Source organism: Dipodomys merriami, unplaced genomic scaffold (genome assembly GCF_024711535.1).
Source record: "Dipodomys merriami isolate MVZ:Mamm:240054 unplaced genomic scaffold, mDipMer1.0.p SCAF_10, whole genome shotgun sequence".
NCBI lineage: Eukaryota > Metazoa > Chordata > Mammalia > Rodentia > Heteromyidae > Dipodomys > Dipodomys merriami.
The window spans coordinates 18,282,624-18,304,019 of NW_027202271.1; the positions used below are offsets into that span (position 1 = coordinate 18,282,624).

Sequence of the window (21,396 nt, forward strand, 5' to 3'; positions counted from 1 at the left end):
CAGCCTCCTGCAGAGCTAGGATCACAGGCTTAATTAAGCCCGACATCTATTTTTCTGGTCTCTGTTTCTTCTGTAAAGAGAGGGGCGCTCAGGCAAGGGGATGGGAATAGTGTTGTGTGACCGGCATGGCGATGGGAGTTTCTCCCTTGGTTCTCTCCCACAGTACCCCCACCTGAAGAACCATAGTCTTCATCACTGTAACACCTTTCTGGAAGAGCTGGCCAAGCAGACCAGCAACTGTGTGCTGGAGATTTGTGCCGAGCAGAGGAACCTGAGCGAGCAGGTAGGCCCCACTTTCTGGATCATCTCTCCACCCCAGGACCTTCCCTCTCTACCTTTATCTCCCTCTCACAGACCAAGCTCTCTTAACTCTTCCTCAAGTAATGTGAAGGTCTTGGGGCATTTGAATAGATGGCAGATTCCTCTCTCAATGGGGTCCCCACATTCCTTACTTACTCCCTTAGGACAAGATAGAAGCACCACCAATTTTTTTTTTTAAATTTGAACAGCTGCACTCCAGCAAAATCTATTATTGCTCTACTTAAAGAGCTCTGGGAGATGAGTTCACTTCCTTCTCTTGGCCCTTTATACACAGGGCCAAAGGCCCCAGAACACTGTCTTCCCTCATCTTTTCTAATTATCCAAGTTACTCTGGACGTTTTCAAGCATCTCTTCTGTGCTGAGGCTCACAGCTACTTTTATCTTTTTTTTCCCCCTCCTTCCCTTCCCCTGACTGATTCAGAGCACCTGGTCATAATTAGCTCAACCTAAATTTTAGAAAACTTGAAAATGAGGAACTAGATTTGCCATTGCCCTGGAGTCTTTTGGAGTGCTCAGATTACCCACTCTTCCTGATTTTGTCAGGCTTTGTAGTAACTTTGGTAGTTGAGGGGAGCCAGGATGTTTATGTATATGTCTATGCAGGCATAATGTGTATATAGACACACAGCCCCATTATTACTTCAGCTGTGTGTGTATATGTGAGCACACCCACATGCACACGTGGGTTTGGGGTTTGGACTCAGAGCCTTGCATTCTTGCTTGGCTTTTTTTGTTCAAGACTGATGATCTACCACTAGAGTCACATCTCCTCTTGGAGATTTTTGGTGGTTAATTGGATCTAAGAGTCTCAAAGACTTTCCTGCTCAGATGGAATCAAACTGTGACCACACTGAATTCAAACTGTTATCCTCAGATCTCAGCTTCCTAAGTAGCTAGGATTACAGGCATGAGCTACCAGAGCTTGGCTAGCTTTTTTTTTTTTTCACGTATAAAGCTAAAAGTGCTTTCTTCATAGAGGTATAATACAGATTAAATAGAGCATGTTAAATATGTAGTAGTCAGTAAATGTTGGATCTTGTATTAGTTGATGTTTACTGGACACTAGTTCTTGTACTAGGTATTTGGGAAGGAAGGTATGCAATCTGTGTGCCTTAATGCAAAGAAGATATGCAAATTAGCACACTTACTGGTATATTCATCAACTCTATATGACTACTGTGTGCAAGGGAGATGGGGAAGAGATTTACTCATTGCTGTGTCAAGAATGATTAAACCATAGGATGAATAATTTGTATACACACCTGTACTTTTGAAACCTAATGAATCTTGGCTCTCCAGAGCTAACATTTTCAGTAAGTAATTAATGATGTTATTACTCATGGAGTTATACATTTTGGGAGATTGCTTTGGGGGAGTGTTTTTTTTTTTAGTCCTGGGGCTCCAACTCTGGGCTTGGGCTCTATCCCTGAGCTCCTTTTTGCTCAAGACTAGCACTCTACCATTTGACCCCATGGCACCACTTCTGGCTTTTCCTGTGACTAATTGGAGATAAAAATCTCATGGACTTTCCTGCAGGCTGGCTTTGAACCCTGATCCTCAGATTTCAGCCTCCTGAGTAGCTAGGATTATAGCTGGGAGGCACCAGTGCCCAGCTTCAGGGAGTTTATCTACCATAAACATGTTTATACAGTCTCAGAGTTGACATGTCTTTATTTATCAAGGTAGAGTTGATTTATTTTGGAACAGCCAAGCATTTGGCTTAAAAAAAAAGTGTGACTATGAAGTAACATAACCGAGCTTTGTGTGGTAGTGCACTCATGTAATTATAGAAGGCAGAGGTAGGAGGATCGTTGTCTGGGGCTAGCCCTGGTTTGGGGGGGGGGTGGATGAGGAAAGGGCAAGACCCTATCTGAAAAACAAACTAAAAGCAAAAGGACTGGGAGTGTATGGCTTAAGTGCCTAGCAAATATGAGGCCCTAAATCCAATCCCCAATCCCCAATGAAACAAAAAAAAAAAATCAAAGTCAACTTTCTTATACTGATCTTAAAGTAATTCCAGAATGGGATTGGGAAAGATCGAGGAAGACAAAGGGTGGCATTGATCAGGAGACATTGTATTTATCATATGACTTGTTGAAATGAAACTCTTTTGTACAACTACTTAAAGTAATTCAGCTGAATACTTTCTCAGTAGCAGAATCAATGACAAGAATCCCAGGTTGATCCCTTGAAGGTAATGCCTAAATATTCAGTTGTATCCTATATTTTCTGTATAGCTAACTGGAGATGAGAACAGATGCAAGATGGATGCTTAACTACCAAGTATATGTGTGTGAGTGTGTGTATTCTAGAAACAGAAGAAGAAGTAGGAAGACATTGTTAGCCACAATGTAACTGTATTTGGAACTCTGTGGTGGTGTGGATAACTTGGGGACAGAATGTGAAGGAATGTAGCCAGTGAGACAGATGTGCTGTCTAGAAAAGAAAAAGAAAATCACTGTTTTCTGTCAGGCATGGTGGCACCAGCCTGTAGTTCTGTAGTTTAGGGGAGGAACCACCTGACAGGCTGAGGCAGGAGTATCTTGAATTTGAGAGTAGCCTGAGCTGTGTAGCAAGTCCCAGGTTTAGACTGGGCTACATAGTCAGGTTTGGTCTTAAAACAGATCAGGCTGGGAGGTGGTGGTTCATGTCTGTAATCCTAGCTACTGCGGAAGTTGAGATCTGAGCAGCAAGGTTTGAAGCCAGAGACTCTTATCTCCAATTAACCAACAAAATGCAGGATGTGGTTCAAGTAGTGAGTGCCAGCCTTGGGTAGAAAAGCTAAGCAAGAGTAGGAGTACCAGAGGAGTTCAAGCCCCAGTACTGGCACAAACAAAACCACCAAACTTACTTTCCTATGTTGGAAAGCCCTACAAAGCACACTCTTTTTTTAATTTTATTTTATTTTTAAGTCCGGTCATGGGGCTTGAACTCTGGGCCTAGGCGCTGTCCCTCAGCTCTTCAGCTCAAGGCTAGTGCTCTACCACTTGAGCCACAGCACCACTTCCGGCTTTTTTCTTTTTGCTTATGTGGTGCTGAGGAATCGAACCCAGGGCCTCATGCATGCAAGGCAAGCACTCTACCACTGAGCCACCTTCCCAGCCCCATAAAGTACACTCTTGATCTTACTATTTTTTCTTGTGAGTTTTGTTGTTGTTGTTTCTGTTAGGAAAGTTTTTTTAGGGTGTAGGCAGGGAGTGATGGTCAGGACACTGCTGTCTTGAAATTTTGAAGTTGTACATGGGGAGAAATTTATGAAAACTAAAAGAGACAAGCACATTCATTCCAAAGAGGTCCTAATTAGAGAAAGAAAAGCATGAAGAGAGAGAGAGAGAAAAGAGAAATAAAAAGAGCAGACAATAACGGAGAGCTGTTCTTATAACCATGAGCAAATGATCTCATTTCTCCCTTCCCCTGAATGCTTTCTAAAGCTTCTCCCTAAGCACTGTGCTACCACCATCAGCAAAGCCAAGAACAAGAAGACCATGAAGCAGAGGCAGGCTCCCAGGAAAGGAGAGCCTGAGAGGGACAAGCCTGGAGCTGAGAGTCACCGGAAGAACCGCAGCATTGTCACCAAGTGAGTGCCAGAGCTCCAGAGGGCCAAATGGACACTGCACCTACAGGCATAAAAGGGAAGGAGGGAGGTGATACAGGAAAACAAAAGAGATGCGAAGTGGTGGTTAAATGATGGCTGAGGGAGGTATGTAAGTGTAAACTCTTCTTGAAGTCAGCATCCACATGAACTGTTTAGGCTGAGCATTCTCAGAAGATGAGAGAGTCTGAGGGCCTGTAGGCCTGGCATTAGCAGACAGTGCCAGACTCATAATCAAGGCTCATTTTATTTTCCAGCATGGACAAGCTCCACCTACACTTGACAGAACTGGCGCTGACAATGAATCATGTGTACAGTTTCTCTGTGTTTGAACACACTATCTTCCCTTCTGAGTATCTCAGCAGCCACCTGGAGGCCAGGCTTAACAGGTATCCCACTTCCTTGTCTGTGTGTACACAGGGCAGAAGGTCTCAAGTTTGAGCTCTGTCACATTCAGCCTGACATTTGTGATGGTAGTTCATGTCTGCAATCCTAGCTTCTTAGGGAGGATGAGATCTGAGGATCAAGGTTCAAAGCCATCCTGGGCAGGAAAGTTTGTGAGACTCTTCTCCAATTAGACATCAAAAAGCCAGAAGTAGGAGTGTGGCTACAGTGATAGAGCACCAGCCTTGAGTGAGAAAGACAAGGGAGGGTGCCCAGGCCATGAATGCAAGTTCTTTTTTTGGGGGGGCGGGGTCTGGTCGTGGGGCCTGAACTCTGGGCCTGGGTGCTGTCCCTCAGCTCTTCAGCTCAAGGCTAGCGCTCTACCACTTGAGCCACAGCACCACTTCTGGCTTTTTTCTTTTTGCTTATGTGGTGCTGAGGAATCGAACCCAGGGCCTCATGCATGCAAGGCAAGCGCTCTACCACTGAGCCACCTTCCCAGCCCCATGAATGCAAGTTCTACTACCAACATAACACACACACACACACACACACACACACACACACACACACACACACACACACACACACACACACACACACACACACACACACACACACACACACACACACACACACACACACACACACACACACACACACACACACACACACACACACACACACACACACACACACACACACACACACACACACACACACACACCACAGAGTAAAAAGCAGGGCTGGAGATATGGCTCAAATGGGGTTGAACACCAGCTGAGCTGGTGAGCCAAGCAAGAGTGAGGCCCTGAGTTCAAAAATTTAGTACTGCCAAAAAAAAGTAAAAAAGAAAATTCAGAGTGCAGATTTGTGACATTGACCAGGCCTAAATAAAATAAATTCCCTTTCCTCGGTATTTCCCCTCATTTCTTTGTTCTTTAAAGTATGAGGAATACCGCTGTTGCCCTATTGTCAACAATTAGGGAAAAGGGGAAGAATTAGTATGAATGATTGTTTAGTCTTCTGTGTTTTAGAATTGTAGCATGTTCATTCAACAAGTATTTATTGAATACCTAGTATGTGTCGGGAGTGTTGTAGATGCTGTCAATACAGCAATATAGGAAAAAAATCCTTAGCTTAAGTCACTAACCTTGCAGTGAAGGGGATTTACAAACTGTGGAGTAGATGTTGGTAAATCCTAAGCAGAATGTTAAAGCAGGGATGGGAGACAGGGGAGTGTGTGTGTGTGTGTGCGCGCGCGTGTGTGTTTTAGAAGGAGCTAAGAAGCCAGGTATTTACTTCTCAGGGGAACAAGCTCTGTAGGCAGAGGAAATAGGATGAGAACATACTGGAATATTTGAGGCCGGGGGTCTACGGCGGAAAGATTGTGGGTGAGATAGGTGAGACCAAGGCCAGGGCAGTGTCACTGTTAGGATTTTAGCTGTGTGTGTGTGTGTGTGTGTGTGTGTGTGTGTGTGTGTGTAGCTCTACTTCCAGCTTTTTTTTGTTTCCTGATTCATTGGAGATAAGAGTCTCATGGAAGTTGGGTACCGGTGGCTCACACTTGTAATCCTAGCTGAGATCAAGGCTGAGATCAAGGATCTCAGTTCAAAGCCAGCCTGGGCAGCAAAGTCTGTGAGACTCTTATCTCCAAGAAACAACTAGAAAACCAGAAGAGGCACTGTGGCTCAAGTGGTAGAGCGCTCGCCTTGAGCTGAAGAGCACAAGGACGGTGCCCAAGCCCAGAGTTCAAGCCCCATGACTGACAAAAAGGAAAAAGAAAAATGAAAAAAAAGATCTCATGGACGTTCTTGCCTGTGCTGATGTTGAATCTAGATCCTCAGGTCTCAGCCTCCTCAGTAGCTAAGATTACAGGTGTGAGCCACCAGCACCTGGGATTCTGGCTTTTATTTGAGATGGTGAGCCTTGACTGGTTCAGGGCAGAGTTGTAGTAAGATTTGCCTCCATGGTTCACTCTGGCTCTATTAACAGGAGCAGGGACAGAAGCAGGCAGGCCCATGTTGAGTCTGTCTTTTGACTGTGAGCGATGCACATTTATCTTTCACTTAGGGTTTTGATTAAGTAAGGCAAAATTGCTTTGCTTTTATTCCATACACAGTAACCACAGGAGAAGTGTCTCAGTGGCATGCATGTTGTCTAGTTGATGACAGTGGTGTAATCGCACATTTGCAGCCCTTCAGCAGCTGGCACTCGTTTCTGCCATAGTCGAGTTCTCCCTGAAGGGCTCCGACTCTTGTTTCACAACATCGTTGTTCTCCAAGTCCCAGGATTGGTGCAGAGGTTTGATCTCAGAGAAAACTCTAAAATAGACAATGCTTTCCCTCAGTCTGTCTATTCTGTATTATTTTCCTTAAAGTGACACCAGAGGATTGTTTCCCCTTACATCTAGGGAGCAGACCCTTCTGTACCCACTCCCACTTTAAACATTGTGTCCAGAATACCAACCAACCAAACATCAGTGGTTTGGAAAGAGTCTGAGAGACTCATTTATACTAAGGAATAAATGACTAACAAAGGCTTGAAGTGTGATGTTCCTCTTCCTCAAATGTTTTCCTTTTTTTTTTTTTTTTAACAAAAGGAAATATGTTGCTGATGGTTGGTGGCTCATGCCTGTAATCCTAGCTACTCAGGACATTGAGATTTTAGGATCATGGTTCAAAGCCAGCCCAGGGAAGAAAGTCCATGAGACTCTTATCACCAATTAACAACAAAAACTAGAAATGGAGCTATGGTTCAAGTAGTAGACTGCTAGCCTTGAGTCCCAAAAAACTCAAGGAAAGTGTCCAGGCCCCACCTTCAAGCCCCAGAACCAGCAAAATAATTAAGTAAAATAAAAATTTAAAAGCCTTAAGTCAAAGCAACGACTCGAATCATATAACCTCAAGCCACTGGGGAAGGAATTTTAGGTGACTAGGTGCTTCTGGTAGAGAGGGCTCTCCATGATATATCCCTGTAGAGGTACATAATCCATAAAAGTGAGCTGTGGCTATATTATGCCAGGCAGGCAGGCTCTACCCAGGCTGGCATTTGAGGCCACTGGGGATGGCACTGCACTTACATGGCTAAGCATGGATTTCTATTCCTGATGGTGGTCAGCATGAATTCTTCTCAAGGAGAGAAGACAGATGCTGGGCCTGAGAATGCAATTGGTGTGAGCCCTTAGTTGCAGTGTAGAGGGTGTGTGTGTGTGTGTGTGTGTGTGTGTGTGTGTGTGTGTGTGTGTGTGTGTGTGTGTGTGTGTGTGTGTGTGTGTGTGTGTGTGTGTGTGTGTGTGTGTGTGTGTGTGTGTGTGTGTGTGTGTGTGTGTGTGTGTGTGTGTGTGTGTGTGTGTGTGTGTGTGTGTGTGTGTGTGTGTGTGTGTGTGTGTGTGTGTGTGTGTGTTCTAATTTCTCCAGAAAAGGAAGAAGAGCACAATGGTTGGAAACCAAATATGAGTCCCAGCTCTGCTCCTCACCAGATGTGTGGGCTTCAGAATGGGACTTCAGTTTTGTTAGACACCAAAATAGGGATAAAATTGCCTCGCCTTTATTGTGTTGCCATGAGGTCTGTCTGTCTGTCTGTCTGTCTGTCTGTATATCTCTATCTATCTATCTATCTATCTATCTATCTATCTATCTATCTATCTATCTATCTATCTATCTATCTATCTATCTATCTATCTCCCTGAGCCTTTTTTTTTTTTTGGCTTTAGTCTAGTGCTTTACTACTTAAGTCATAGCTCCACTGCTGGCTTTTTGGTGACTGTTTAGTGATAAGAGTCTTATATTGGGGCTGGGAAGGTAGCCCAGTGGTAGAGCGCTTGCCTTGCATGCATGAGGCCCTGAGTTCGATTCCTCAGCATCACATTAGCAAAAAGAAAAAAACTGGAAGTGGCACTGTGGCTCAAGTGGTAGAGTGCTAGCCTTGAGCTGAAGAGCTGAGGGACAGCGCCCAGGCCCAGAGTGCAGGCCCCATGACCGGACCCCCCCCCCCCAAAATAAAAGAGTCTTATAAACTTTCTTTCTTTCTTTCTTTCTTTCTTTCTTTCTTTCTTTCTTTCTTTCTTTCTTTCTTTCTTTCTTTCTTTCTTTCTTTTTCTTTCTTTCTTCTTTCTTTCTTTCTCTTTCTTTCTTTCTTTCTTTCTTTCTTTCTTTCTTTCTTTCTTTCTTTCTTTCTTTCTTTCTTTCTTTCTTTCTTTCTTTCTTTCTTTCTTTTTTGTCAGTTGTAGGGTGTGAACTCTGGGCCTGGGTGCTGTCCCCCTGCTCTTCAGCTGTAGACCAGCACTGTACCACTTGAGCCTCAGCCCCACTTCCGGCTTTTTCTGCTTATGTGGTGCTGAGGAATCAAACTGAGGGCCTCATGCATGCAAGGCAAGCACTCTACCACTGAGCCCACCTTCCCAGTGCCAAGACTTTCCTGCTTGGACTGGCTTAGAACCACACTGCTTCCTGAGTACTTATGGGCATGAGATACCAGCAGCACCTGGCTTGCCATGAGTTGATTTTTTTTTTTTTTTTGGTCAATCATGGGGCTTGAACTCTGGGCCTAGGCACTGTTTCTGAGCTTTTCAGCTCAAGGCGAGTGCTTTACCACTTGAGCCACAGCACCGCTTCCAGTTTTCTGGTGGTTCATTGGAGATAAGAGTCTCACCGACTTTCCTGCCTGGGCTGGCTTTGAACTGTGATCCTCAGATCTCAGCCTCCTGAGTAGTTAGGATTACAGGTGTGAGTCACTGGCATCTTGTTTGTCAGGGGTTTTAAGTGGGTCCATATGTGTAGTCACATGCAATACTATGTTTATGATTCTGATTGTATTTCTGGTTTTGGTCACTTAGAGCTATTGTGTGGCTGGCTGGCTACAATGCTACAACCCAGGAGATCCAAAGGCCTTCTGAGCTGTTGGCAGGAGTCAAAGCTTACATCAGTCTTATTCAATCCCTGGCGCAGTTTTTGGGCACAGATGCTTCTAGAGTTGTGCGTCACGCCCTCTTGCAGCAGACACAGCCACTGGACGCGTGTGGGGAGCAGACCATCACCACTCTCTACACAAACTGGTTAGTGCTTCTGTTCTTCCCCATTGCTGTATCTCATGATCAGCAATTTTACTTTATACAGCAGGACCTCAGCACCCAATTATTGTAGCCTTCAACTGTCCATGGGCCTTTGAAAGGAGTCTTTCTTTTGCTTGCAGACTGGAGGAACAAGCTGGGGGCAAACTCAGTCCTTCTCTGTTCATAAGATTTTCTTCTAGGGGCTGGGAAGGTGGCTCAGTGGTAGAGTGCTTGCCTTGCATGCCTGAGGCCCTGGGTTCAATTCCTCAGCACCACAAAAGCAGAAAAAAAAGCCAGAAGTGGCGCTGTGGCTCAAGTGGTAGAGTGCTAACCTTGAGCTGAAGAGCTGAGGGACAGTGCCCAGGCCCAGAGTTCAGGCTCCACAACTGGACCCAAAGAAAAAATGATTTTCTTCTAACCTTCACCCATTGATGAACCCATTATAGCTATTGGATCTTTTGCCCCTTAATCTCTAGCTCCTGACGTTCTTTTCTGTATTTTTACTGTTTTGATTTTAAGTAATTTCACAGTCAGGTAATGGTGGCACACACCTGTAATCCCAGCACTTGGGAGGCTGAGGTAGGAAGATAAAGGATTTAAGGCTAACCTGGGCTCACTAAACCCTGTCTCAAAGTAACAATAACAATCCACCAAACAACAATTTTGCCTCCTCTTTATGATATCTCTTATGTCTCATTTTCTGTCTTGAGTTCTTCCTCTGAGAACCATACTATCTACAGCAATCTCTTCATCCTCAGATATGACCATGATCTTAATAGCAGGGAAGAAGGCCTTGTTCTCCAACTAGAGAGGGTTGACTTAGAACTATTTCCTTTGAGATTTTGTAAGGAATGGAGCTAGGCCAGATTCCTACCTCCCTGAGCCACTGGGTGGTGCTCTTAATCTAGATCAGTTTAGCAGGAGCCTTGAGAAAACCCGGAGTTGGGGAAAGAAAGTTTCCTAGTACAAATGCCAACAGGAGTCAGGCAGGTAAGATAAATGTATGTTATGGGTCAGGTTAAGAGGAGAGAGGAGTGAGGGAGAGGGAAAGGGAAAAGGAGGGAAAGAGAAATCCTCTGAAGAGGACAACCAGCATTTTGCACCACCTGCATACTGTCCTATTAAATTCTTATTATTTTTTAATATAAAATACCTATTTCAAAAATTGGACGACATTGAAATTAAAAAGAAAAAAAAGAGATGTTTGGCAACAGCTGGATTTGGCCTGCTAGTAGTTAGCTTGTGATGTCTGTCAAATACAAACTGAGAATTAGTGCCTGGGTAAGTGACTAGCGGTGATCAAGTTGTCTCTACAGGCAGGGCTTTGAACTTGGTCCTTTATCTTGCCCAAGGTTAGAAGGGAATATTTGGAGACTGGATGACCAGTGTTCATGGTGCTTCTCTCTGTTTAAAAGGTTTGACTTGTAGGCTGGATGCTGGTGGTTCATGCCTGTAATAGCTACTCAGGAGGCTGAGATCTAAGGATCAAGGTTCAAAGCCAGCCCGGGCAGAAAAGTCTGTGGGACTCTTATCTCCAATTAACCACCAGAAAACTGGAAGGTTCCTAGTCCTGACTCTAGCATTTTCACTGGAGAGGTTGAAGCTAACTATTTTTCACAGGAGTCCACTTAATAATGTGTGCCAGTCCTAGGGCTTGAACTCAGGGCACTGTCTTTGAGCTTTTTGCTGAAGGCTAGTGCTCTACCACTTGAGCCACAGCTCCACTTCCAGCTTTTTTAGTGGTCAATTGGAAGTAAAGAGTCTCATAGATTTCCCTGTCTAGCCTGGCTTCAAACCATATTCCTCAGACCTCAGCCTCCTGAGTAGCTAGGATTACAGGCATGGGTATGCAATAGTAATGTTTATTTGTGTGTAGATGTGTGTATACTGGTAATGAGCTTGAACCGAGGACTTAGGCTTTTTGCTAGTTAATTGGAGATAAGAGTCATACTGATTTTCCTGCCTGGAGCTGGCTTTGAACCACGATCCTTAAATCTCAGCCTCCTGAGTAGCTAGAAGTACAGGCATGAGCCACTGCTTCCCAGCTGTAGGGTTAAAAAAAAAAAAAACAGGTTGAACTAGTGTTATATAACACAGGGTCAGAGTAAGAGGGGAATGTAAGGCGGGGAGGAGGGGGAAATAGGGGAATGTGATTTTAGGGGGAGGGGAGTACACACCACTACATTTGACAGCATAGTGAAATACCCTGCAGATTAGAAGACAAGTGGAATTATATTTCTGAGGCTGTGTTTGACCCAACAGCTTGGGGTGATAATTAGCTTTCTATTCTGTCTTCTTTGAGGCTCTTCTCAGTATCTCAGACTTTAGTGGAGTTTCTCACTCTGATCTAAGTAGTAGCAATGGGGAGCAGGGACAGGGAGAAGAAAATGGATGCTAACTTGAGGTTCTTGGCCCACCCTGTAGGTACCTAGAGAGTCTCCTCCGCCAGGCAAGCAGTGGGACCATCATCCTTTCGCCAGCCATGCAGGCCTTCATCAGCCTCCCCAGAGAGGGGGAGCAGGGCTTTAGTGCAGAGGAGTTCTCAGATGTCTCTGGTGAGCCCAGGATCTGGTCTCTGTGCTACAGATCTCAACTTTTCCTCTCAAATAGTACCTTGGCCTATTGATTCTGCCCAAATTTCCTACCTTTCCAGAGTTCCTACTCCTATGCTAGATATGTGTGTGTGTGTGTGTGTGTGTGTGTGTGTGTGTGTGTGTGTATGTGCGTGCGTGCATGCATGCATGCATGTGTATATGTGCATGCAGGTACTGGGGTTTTAACTCTGGACTTGGATGCTGTCCCTTACCTTTATACTCAAGGCTGGTGGTCTATCACTCGAGCCACTTCCTGCTTTTTGCTGGTTATCTGGTGATCAGAGTCTCACAGACTTTCCTGTCCAGCTGGCTTCAAACTGTGATCCTTAGCTCGCAGCCTCCCGAGTAAGGTAGGACTTAAATTTTTTAGCCACCAGTGCCTGACTTTCTGCTAGACTCTGGGAACAAATAAAACGATATTCTAAACATAGCCTAGAATCAAGGAGTGGGTCAGGATTGAAGGCAAAGAGGGAGAAGGAGTGTTTAGGGGTTAGGCAAGCACACTCAAGTCAAACAAAGAGATTTAATTTTCAAAGGGTGGAAAAGGGTTATTCTGCTTTCCACCAAGAAGAATAAAGAAGCAGTATACACAGTAAGAGGAATAGGATAAGAAGTAAGAGGGTGTTCTTATTCTTGCAATAATCAAAGACGGTTGGATATCATGGCTGCTTCTTCCTGGAGGATAATGTTTAGGACCTTGGCCAATGGGCATCACTGATGTTTAATAGGAATGATGAGGGGATGATGAATGATGTTTATTGCAGGCTAAGTTCTAAATGTTTACAATCTTCACAAACAACCTCTGGTTCTCCCCATTTTTCATTGGAAGATACTGAGATACAGAGAGGTTAGGAGGTTGCTACGGTCATGCTTTCATAAATGATGAAACTGATATTTTTTTATTGTGAAAATACTGTACAGAGGGGTTACAATTACATGGGCAAGATAATGAGTACATTTCTTATCAAGCATTGTAGCCTCCTTTGTTTCCCCTTCCCATCCCTTCCCTTCCTCCCCCCAACCCCCACCCAACCCTCCTCCCCCTCCACCAAACTTGTAAAGTTCATTTTCCACATAACTACTTGTACATCTCATTGTTGCAGTGGGTCTACCTGTATCCCTCTTTAAACGATTTGAAACTGAGATTTTTAACTCAGGGTTGCAGAGTTGCTTTCTAGTGTATGGTAGCATGTGTGTTTGTATGTGTGTGTGTGTGTGTGTGTGTGTGTGTGTGTGTGTGTGTGAGAGAGAGAGAGAGAGAGAGAGAGAGATGTATATGTGTGTAGGTGTGGAGAAGGGAATATGTAAGGGGCATATAGTGAGTTGGAAAACAGCTCCCTTTTTGAAGAGGGTTTGAAATCATACAGATCCTCTTTCTTTCTTTCCCTTCTTTTTTCTCTTCTTTCTATCCCTTCTTTCTTTCTTTTTCCTTCCTTCCTTCCTTCCTTCCTTCCTTCCTTCCTTCCTTCCTTCCTTCCTTCCTTCCTCCCTCCTTCCTTCCTTCCTTTCCTTCTTTCTTTCTTTCCTTCCTTCCTTCTTTCTTTTTTTTCTTTCTCTCTCTTTCATATGTTTTTATTGTAAAAAATACTGTACAGAGGGGTTACAGTTACATGAGTAAGGTAATGAGTACATTTCCTCCCCACCTCCCCACCTCCCGCCCCCACCACATGCCGAAGTTGTAACGTTTGTTTTCAACATAGTATCTTGTACATCTCATTGTTACAACGGGTCAACCTGTATCCTTATTTAAGCATTTTATTATTTCCCTTCCCCTCCCCAAATTAGAAAAATGTATATACAAGATGCAGGGCACTGGAATCATATACAGTGAAAACAGGGGTTATACCATGGGGGAAGAACATACCAAAGAAACAAACAAACAAAAAAACCCCACATAGTACTTTACAAATATGCTAAAAAAACAATAGCAAGAAAGAAAAAAACCAGTTGTGTCCCTATCTTGGGGTTCATCTCACTTAACATTATCTTATCTGTATATAGCTTTTGACTTTTTCTGCTTGTCCTAGACATATACTAGTTATTGCAAATAAGGGAAACCATGGGACCTATGTTTCTTTGGGCCTGGCTTACTTCACTTAATATTATTTTTTCCAAGTCTTTCCATTTCCTAACAAATGGAGTGATGTCATTCTTTCTGATGGAGGCATAGAATACCATTGTGTATATATACATATGTGTGTGTCTATCTATCTATCTATCTATCTATCTATCTATCTATCTATCTATCTATCTATCTATCTATAGAGAGAGCACATTTTCTTGGTCCATTCATCTACTGAGGGACATCTGGGTTGGTTCTGTTTTCTTTCTTTCTTTCTTTCTTTCTTTCTTTCTTTCTTTCTTTCTTTCTTTCTTTCTTTCTTTTTCTCTCTCTCTCTCTTTCACTTTATCTCTTTCTCTCCCTGTCTTCCTTCCTTCCTCCCTTCCTTCTTTCTTTCTTTTCTTTCTTTCTTCTCTTTTCTTTCTTTCTTTTCTTTCTTTTCTTTCTTTCTTTCTTTCTTTCTTTCTTTCTTTCTTTCTTTCTTTCTTTCTTTCTTTCTTTCTTTCTTTCTTTCTTTCTTTCTTTCTCTCTTTCTTTCATGTGCTGGTACTGTGGTTGAACTCAGAGCCTGGGCTCTGTCTCTTAGCTTTTTTGCTCAAGACTGGCCATCTATCACTTGAGCCACAACTCTACTTCCTCATTTAGATCTTTTTTCTTTTTAAACAGAGTTGTTTTACTGACTAATTTAGGAAAGATCCTACTTCCTTCATCCTCTCACTTCTATATAAATGTCAGATTATGGCCAGATGTGATGGCTTACACCTGTAATTCTAGCTACTTGGGAGGTGGGGATTGGGATCATTGTTGTTCAAGGGGTTTGAGAGACTCATCTCAAGTAAAACTGAACATGGTGGGGCACATCTGTTATTCCAGTTATGTAGGGGATATAAATTTGGAGGATCACAGTCCAGGCTGGCCCAGGAAAGAGAGATCTTACCTGAAAAAAGAATGAAAGTCAAAAGCTGGGGGGTGGCCCAAGTGGTAGAGCATCTGCCTAGCAAGGGTGAGGCCTTGACTTCAAACCCAAGTACTCCCTAAACAAACAAACAAGCATACAAACTTAAAATGGTGCCCAGCATCTGAAACAGGCAGGAGTTTTCCCATTGATCCTGCCCTCTCTGTTCTCTGGTTTCTTTGGGGATGTTAAGAAAGCCAAAGTGCACACTTTTGTTTTCCAGTTCTGCCTCCTTACTGTGACCTAGTCTCCATCAGTTACTGACCTTCACCTACTCTTTACTTGCTGGGTTTGGGTGTCCTCTCCTCATCAACTCTACCCACAAGCTATAGGCAGCCTCTAAAATCTGCTTTAGGTCTCGCTGACAACTGACGAGCAGCAGGAGGTAGTGCACATTCTCCCTTCCACCACCCCCACCCCAATTTCCCTGGGTTGCTATGGTGATGGGGCAATGCTACTGCAAAAATAGATAGATAGAAAGAGAGAAGGATGCCCTAGGGTGATAGATGGGGGGAGGGACAACTGAAGTAAGGTAGTTTTGCACATCTAACTGGTAGACCAGCTCCCAAGAAGGCGATTCAGCCCTTCTTCAGCCCTGGCAACCATGTGAGCATTAGTTAAGGTGATCAACTATGAATTTGTTTTGTAATTCTAAGTTCAGTTCTTTTATTGTAATTGGGTAACTATCTTATTTTACTTTATTTATTTATTTTTTTGCTTATATGGTACTGGAAAAATCAAACCCAGGGCCTTGTGTATGCTAGGCAAACATTCTACCACTAAGCCACATTCCTAGCCCTAATTGGGCAACTTTAAATATACGGTTAGTATCTATTCTGGACCAAACTCTATGTCAATTGCAGGACCAACTTGCTTCCTTTGTTATTGTTGGAGATGGAGATCTCTTTGTTTTGCTTTCAAAGACTGGAGTGTAGAGTCTTGACTTCCTTTTCTTTCTGAATGGGGAATAATGATATTGAACTTGCCTTTCTTCTGCTGCTGTGGCATTGGTATTTCTGGTCTTTTATGGCTAGCTCCACTGAGATGGCCCATAGCCAGGGATACTTCCAAGCTGAATTTGTCACTGGTGTTTTTCACATGGCATTCCCCCAGGCAGGTTTATTTAATTCACAAAGGGCAAGAACAGGCTAGAATATAAGAGATAAGGCATTAGAAAAGGCTAGATTTAGAGGAATAAAAAATTTAGAGCAAAAGACTAAAAAAGAGCTGAGACTCAGGGGCTATGTGTTGCTTATGAAAAAAGAAGAAGAAAGAGAGAACCCAAGAAGAGCAAACTGGGACAATGAGCCATTAAATAAAGGTTAAGAGAGGGCCATAGAAAAAGCCAGCCCCTAATAAGAAAAGAGTAGTCTGTGTTGGGAGAGCCATAAGTAGTAGGGAGGCACAGTCCTGGGTTTGTGGACATTTCTCTAATTTGATTAAATGGCCTTGGCCAAGCATCTAACAACCCTTGTTTATATCCTATACCTCAGATTTAATATGTGTCACAGTTGAATATCTTAAGCTTCTCTCTTTCTGGTCTCAGTCTGGGGCTTGAACTCAGGGTCTGGGTGCTGTCTCTTAGCTTTCTCAAGGCTGGCACTCTACCACTTGAGCTGTACCTCTACTCCTGGCTTTCTGCTGGTGAATTGGAGAGTAGAGTCTCATGAACTTTCTTGCCTGGGCTAGTTTCAATCTGTGATCCTCTCAGATCTCAGTCTCCCAAGTAGCAAGGATTACAGTTATTCTTTTTTTTTTTTTTTTTTTGGTTGTGGGGCTTGAACTCTGGGCCTGGAGGATGACCCTCAGCTCTTCAGCTCAAGGCTAGAGCTCTACCACTTGAGCCACAGCACCACTTCCGGTTTTCTGAGTGGTTTACTGGAGATAAGCATCCCACGGAGGGCTGGGAAGGTAGCTCAGTGGTAGAGTGCTTGCCTTGCATGCATGAGGCCCTGGGTTCGATTCCTCAGCACCACATTAGCAGAAAAAGCCAGAAGTAGTGCTGTGGCTTAAGTGGTAGAGCACTAGCCTTGAGCTGAAGAGCTTAAGGACAAGGACAGTGCCCAGGCCCAGAGTTCAGGACCCGTGACCGACACACACACACACACACACACACACACACACACACACACACACACACACACACACACACACACACACACACACACACACACACACACACACACACACACACACACACACACACACACACACACACACACACACACACACACACACACACACACACACACACACACACACACACACACACACACACACACACACACGTTTCAGAGACTTTCCTGCCCAGGCTGGCTTTGAACCATGATCTTCAGATCTCAGCTTCCTGAGTAGCTAGGATTACAGGCGTGAGCCACCGGCACCTGGTTTTCATATGTATCTTTATAGCTTTCTAAAGTTTTTATAATGTAGTTTCTTGTTATATCTACTTGGAGGATTTCACTAGAGCTATTGATTTCTTCATTTTACAGAGAATTAAATAGGCTCAGAGAGATTCAGGGACTAGTTTGAGCCTTGTATCTAATAGAGTGAGGAGTGCTAATACAGTAAATAGTGAAACCTAGGAACTGAAAGAAGGGCCTGGGAAGTCCAGATTCCTACAAGCAATCAAACAAATAATCATTGTTTGTGGTAAGTCATGGTGTGAGTGCCAATGGCAGGAGGGCAGATTGTCTCTTTGGTAGACCTGTTACCTGAATGTAGGATTGCAGGCCATTTTTTTTTCCTCCTTGATTTCTTACTTCCTTTCCTTGCTGGATGACATTTAAAATATTCAAATGACCCAATAGCTGTTGGTGTAAGTGTTCCAGTGTCTCTGAAATTATTCCAGAGATGCGGGCGTTGGCTGAACTCCTTGGCCCTTACGGCATGAAGTTCCTGAGTGAAAACCTGATGTGGCACGTGACTTCTCAGATTGTGGAGCTGAAGGTACAGTGGAAGCCTAGTATCCAGGGAGAGGCCTTCCCTGGGGAGGAGAGGAAGGTGATGGGGACTGAGGGAGAGATGGAGTGTTGTTCTTTTCTTGTCCTTTTTGGTGTGTCTGTGTGTTCCTGAGCTGCAGAAGCTGGTGGTGGAAAACATGGACGTACTTGTTCAGATCAGATCCAACTTTAGCAAGCCAGATATGATGGCATCTCTGCTACCCCAGCTGACAGGTAATACCTTCTCCTGCATCAAAAAGGAACCATGGGAACAGCCTCGTGAATGACAGGGGATTTCAGGGGTTTGGGGGTCAGGTCAGGCTGGGTATGAAGCATCTTTATTGTCCTATGTTCTCATTCTCTCTCTCTCTCTCTCTCTCTCTCTCTCTCTCTCTCTCTCTCTCTCTCTTCTCTCTCTCTCTCTCTGGGCCTTGTACTTACCCTTAGTATTTCTTTTTTTTTTTTTTTTTTTTGGGTCTGGTCGTGGGGCCTGAACTCTGGGCCTGGGCGCTGTCCCTCAGCTCTTCAGCTCGAGGCTAGTGCTCTACCACTTGAGCCACAGCGCCACTTCCGGCTTTTTTCTTATGTGGTGCTGAGGAATCGAACCCAGGGTCTCATGCATGCAAGGCAAGCGCTCTACCACTGAGCCACTTTCCCAGCCCTCACCCTTAGTATTTCTAAGACTGGTGCTCTACCATTTGAGGCCCAGCTCTACTTCTGACTTTTTGCTGGTTAATTAAAGAGTCCCATGAATTTGTCTGGCCAGGCTGGTTTTGAACCAGCATCCTCAGATCTCAGCCTGCTAAGTAGATAGGATTAAAGGTGTAAGCCACCAACACTCGGCTCTTAGTTCTCTTCTTTAACAAATGTCTTTCCTCTCAGGGGCTGAAAATGTACTGAAGCGCATGACCATCATTGGAGTGATCCTCAGTTTTAGGGCCATGGTCCAAGAAGGACTTCGAGAGGTGAGAAGGAGTGGAATTGGCAAGGATTCCCACTGTCCCTATGGGTAGGCTTTGCATCAGAAGTAGAGGGAAGGATTGAGAAACAGTGAGGAGAAGCAGATGAATAGGGAAGAAGTCCTATGGAGAGGTCAGTTGAAGGACCTGGAGGCATCAGAAGACAGTGGTTTTTTTAAATTTTTTTATTTTGGTGCAGGTCCTGGGGCTTGAACTTAGGACCTGGGCAATATCCCTGGGCTTTTTTTTTCTCTCTCTCTCAAGGCTAGTGTTCTATCATTTGTGCCACAGCTCCACTTTTGGCTTGTTAGTGGTTAAATTGGATATAAGACTCTCACTGACTTTCCAGCCCTTCAAACTATAATCTTCAGATCTCAGCCTCCTGAGTTATCTAGGATTATAGGCATGAGCCACCAGTGCTGGGCTCCTTTCTTTGTTTCTTTCTACTTGTTTTTGGAGGTGTTGGATGAGTCCTGTGGACTCAAACATTTTCTCTCTTTCCAGGTTTTCTCCTCTCACTGCCCATTTCTTATGGGCCCCATTGAGTGCCTGAAGGAGTTTGTTACTCCAGACACAGACATGAAGGTATGGGGTACAAGGTGGGATCAGGTTAGGAGATTTGTTGTGGAAAATGTATGTCAGGAAGTGGCGCTGTAGCTCAAGTGGTAGAGCGCTCTCCTTGAGCTGAAGAGCTGAGGGACAGCGCCCAGGCCCAGAGTTCAAGCCCCATGACCGCCAAAAAAAAAAAAAAAAAAAAAAAAGAAAATGTATGTCACTGGGGCCATGTAAGGGAGACAGAACTCTGAAAAACTCTGCAGGAAGCTGGGTGCCTGGTGGCTCACTTCTGTAATCCTAAAACATGTAATCCCAGAAGGCTAAATTATGAGGATTGAGGTTTGAAATCAACCCGAGCAGACCAGTTTGAAAGACTCTTATTAACCAGCAAAAACACAATCTGTAACTGAAGGTGTGGCTCAAGTGGTAAAGTGCTAGTGCAAGTGCTAGTCAAACGCTGAGTGGGGCTGTCTCATGCATGAGTGTGTCTCACGCCTGTAATCCTAGCCACTCAGGAGGCGGAAATCTGAGGTTTGCAGTTTGGAGCCAGCCCAGGCAGAAAAGTCCATGAGACTCTTATCTCCAATAAACTACTCAGAAAAAGCCAGAAGTGGTGCTGTGGCTCAAGTGGTAGAGTGCCAGCCTTGAGCACAAAGAGGCTCAGGGACAGCACCTAGGCTCTGAGTTCAAGCCCCAAGACCTGCAAAAAAAAAAAAAATAGAGACAGAAAAAGAAAGGAAGCTGGGAAGCCATAGAGAGTACAAATAAAAGTGGGGAGCCCTGTGAGGCTTGAGAAAACATTCCTGGATTACAAGGGTTGAGATCTAGAGTAGAATCTGTAAGCTTTCACCCAAAATGAGCACTCAGTACATTAGATGCCAAGTTCTGTGCAAATAGGTCCCCTATTTATAAGATTTGTTCCTTCTATTCCTATCCACTGCCTTCACACTTTCCTTTTCCTTATTTTTCCTCAAACTTTCTGGTCCCCTGTGTCTGTGTCACCTGTCTTGGGCTTTCTTGCTACAGAAGAGAGATTAAAGGTAAAGGGCTTCTATGGGCAACCTGGGTTGGTTGTCCATGCCCCCACGTTTTTTGTATGTCTGTGGCAATTCTGGGCTGGATCTCAGAGCCTGAGCACTATCCCTAAGCTTTTTTGCTCAAGGCTGACACTCTAGTACTTGAGCCATATCTCTACTTCCAGCTTTGTGCTTGTTAACTGGAGATTAGAGCCCCATGGAGTTTTCTGCCCAGGTTGACTTAGGACTAACATCCTCAAATCTCAGCTTCTGGAGTAGCTAGGATTTACAGGCGTGAGCCGCTTGGCACCTGGCCTGCCTTTCTCCACACTTCTATACACACATTTGAGTCAGCCTGTCTTTTAATCATCTGGAGCAAGCAAGCATGTTATAGGAAATGTAGCCAAAGCCTGGAGATAAGATCCTGCCAGTGATGGGCAGGCAACTTCTCTTATGACTGATTCCTTTAAAGGAGAGAGGTCTCGATGCTAGGGACTGGTGAGAAGGAAGAATTAAAGTTAGCTGTTAAGAAGCACCTCCCTCCTTACCCTGGGAATAAAAGAGGTATGAAGTTCCCCCCCTCTATCTGCCGGAAACCATCTGAAAATGAGATAATCAGGAGGCCTTGAGGGGCTGTGCTGGTTGGCTGCCCTCTTGAATGGTCTTTGACTTGATGCTGAGCCTGCGTTTCTGGCTGCTGCTGCTGTTGAGGCTGAGTGCTCCAGCCTGTCAGGAGCTTGTCTAGCTGACATCTCTTGGACAGCTCCAGTCTTTAGGCTCTGCTTGCCTGTGAAAGAAGCAGGTGGGGGTAGAGAAAGGGTAGGGATAGCCTGTACTTTTGAGGTTTTATTATTGCCTTAGAGGCCTGAGAAAATTAGAAGAATGTCGAGCACTGGTGGCTCACGCCTGTAATCCTAGCTGTGAAGGAGGCTGAGATCTGAGGATCATGGTTCAAAGCCAGCC

The 21,396-nt window shown here is 44.3% G+C and overlaps 1 protein-coding gene across 2 annotated transcripts in view; it reads left to right on the forward strand.

The window, feature by feature from the left end:
• Nckap1l (NCK associated protein 1 like) overlaps positions 1–21,396 on the forward strand; it is a 58,939-nt gene that overhangs the window by 25,882 nt on the left and 11,661 nt on the right. The window contains exons 18-26 of one of the 2 annotated variants that reach the window (XM_070042246.1): positions 164–283; positions 3,753–3,898; positions 4,171–4,302; positions 9,135–9,353; positions 11,775–11,905; positions 17,813–17,910; positions 18,038–18,137; positions 18,786–18,868; positions 19,367–19,447. In XM_070042246.1, the coding sequence (XP_069898347.1) occupies positions 164–283; positions 3,753–3,898; positions 4,171–4,302; positions 9,135–9,353; positions 11,775–11,905; positions 17,813–17,910; positions 18,038–18,137; positions 18,786–18,868; positions 19,367–19,447 (1,110 nt within the window). The remainder of the gene's footprint in view (positions 1–163; positions 284–3,752; positions 3,899–4,170; positions 4,303–9,134; positions 9,354–11,774; positions 11,906–17,812; positions 17,911–18,037; positions 18,138–18,785; positions 18,869–19,366; positions 19,448–21,396) is intronic. The other variant, XM_070042248.1, reaches the window with a different exon arrangement.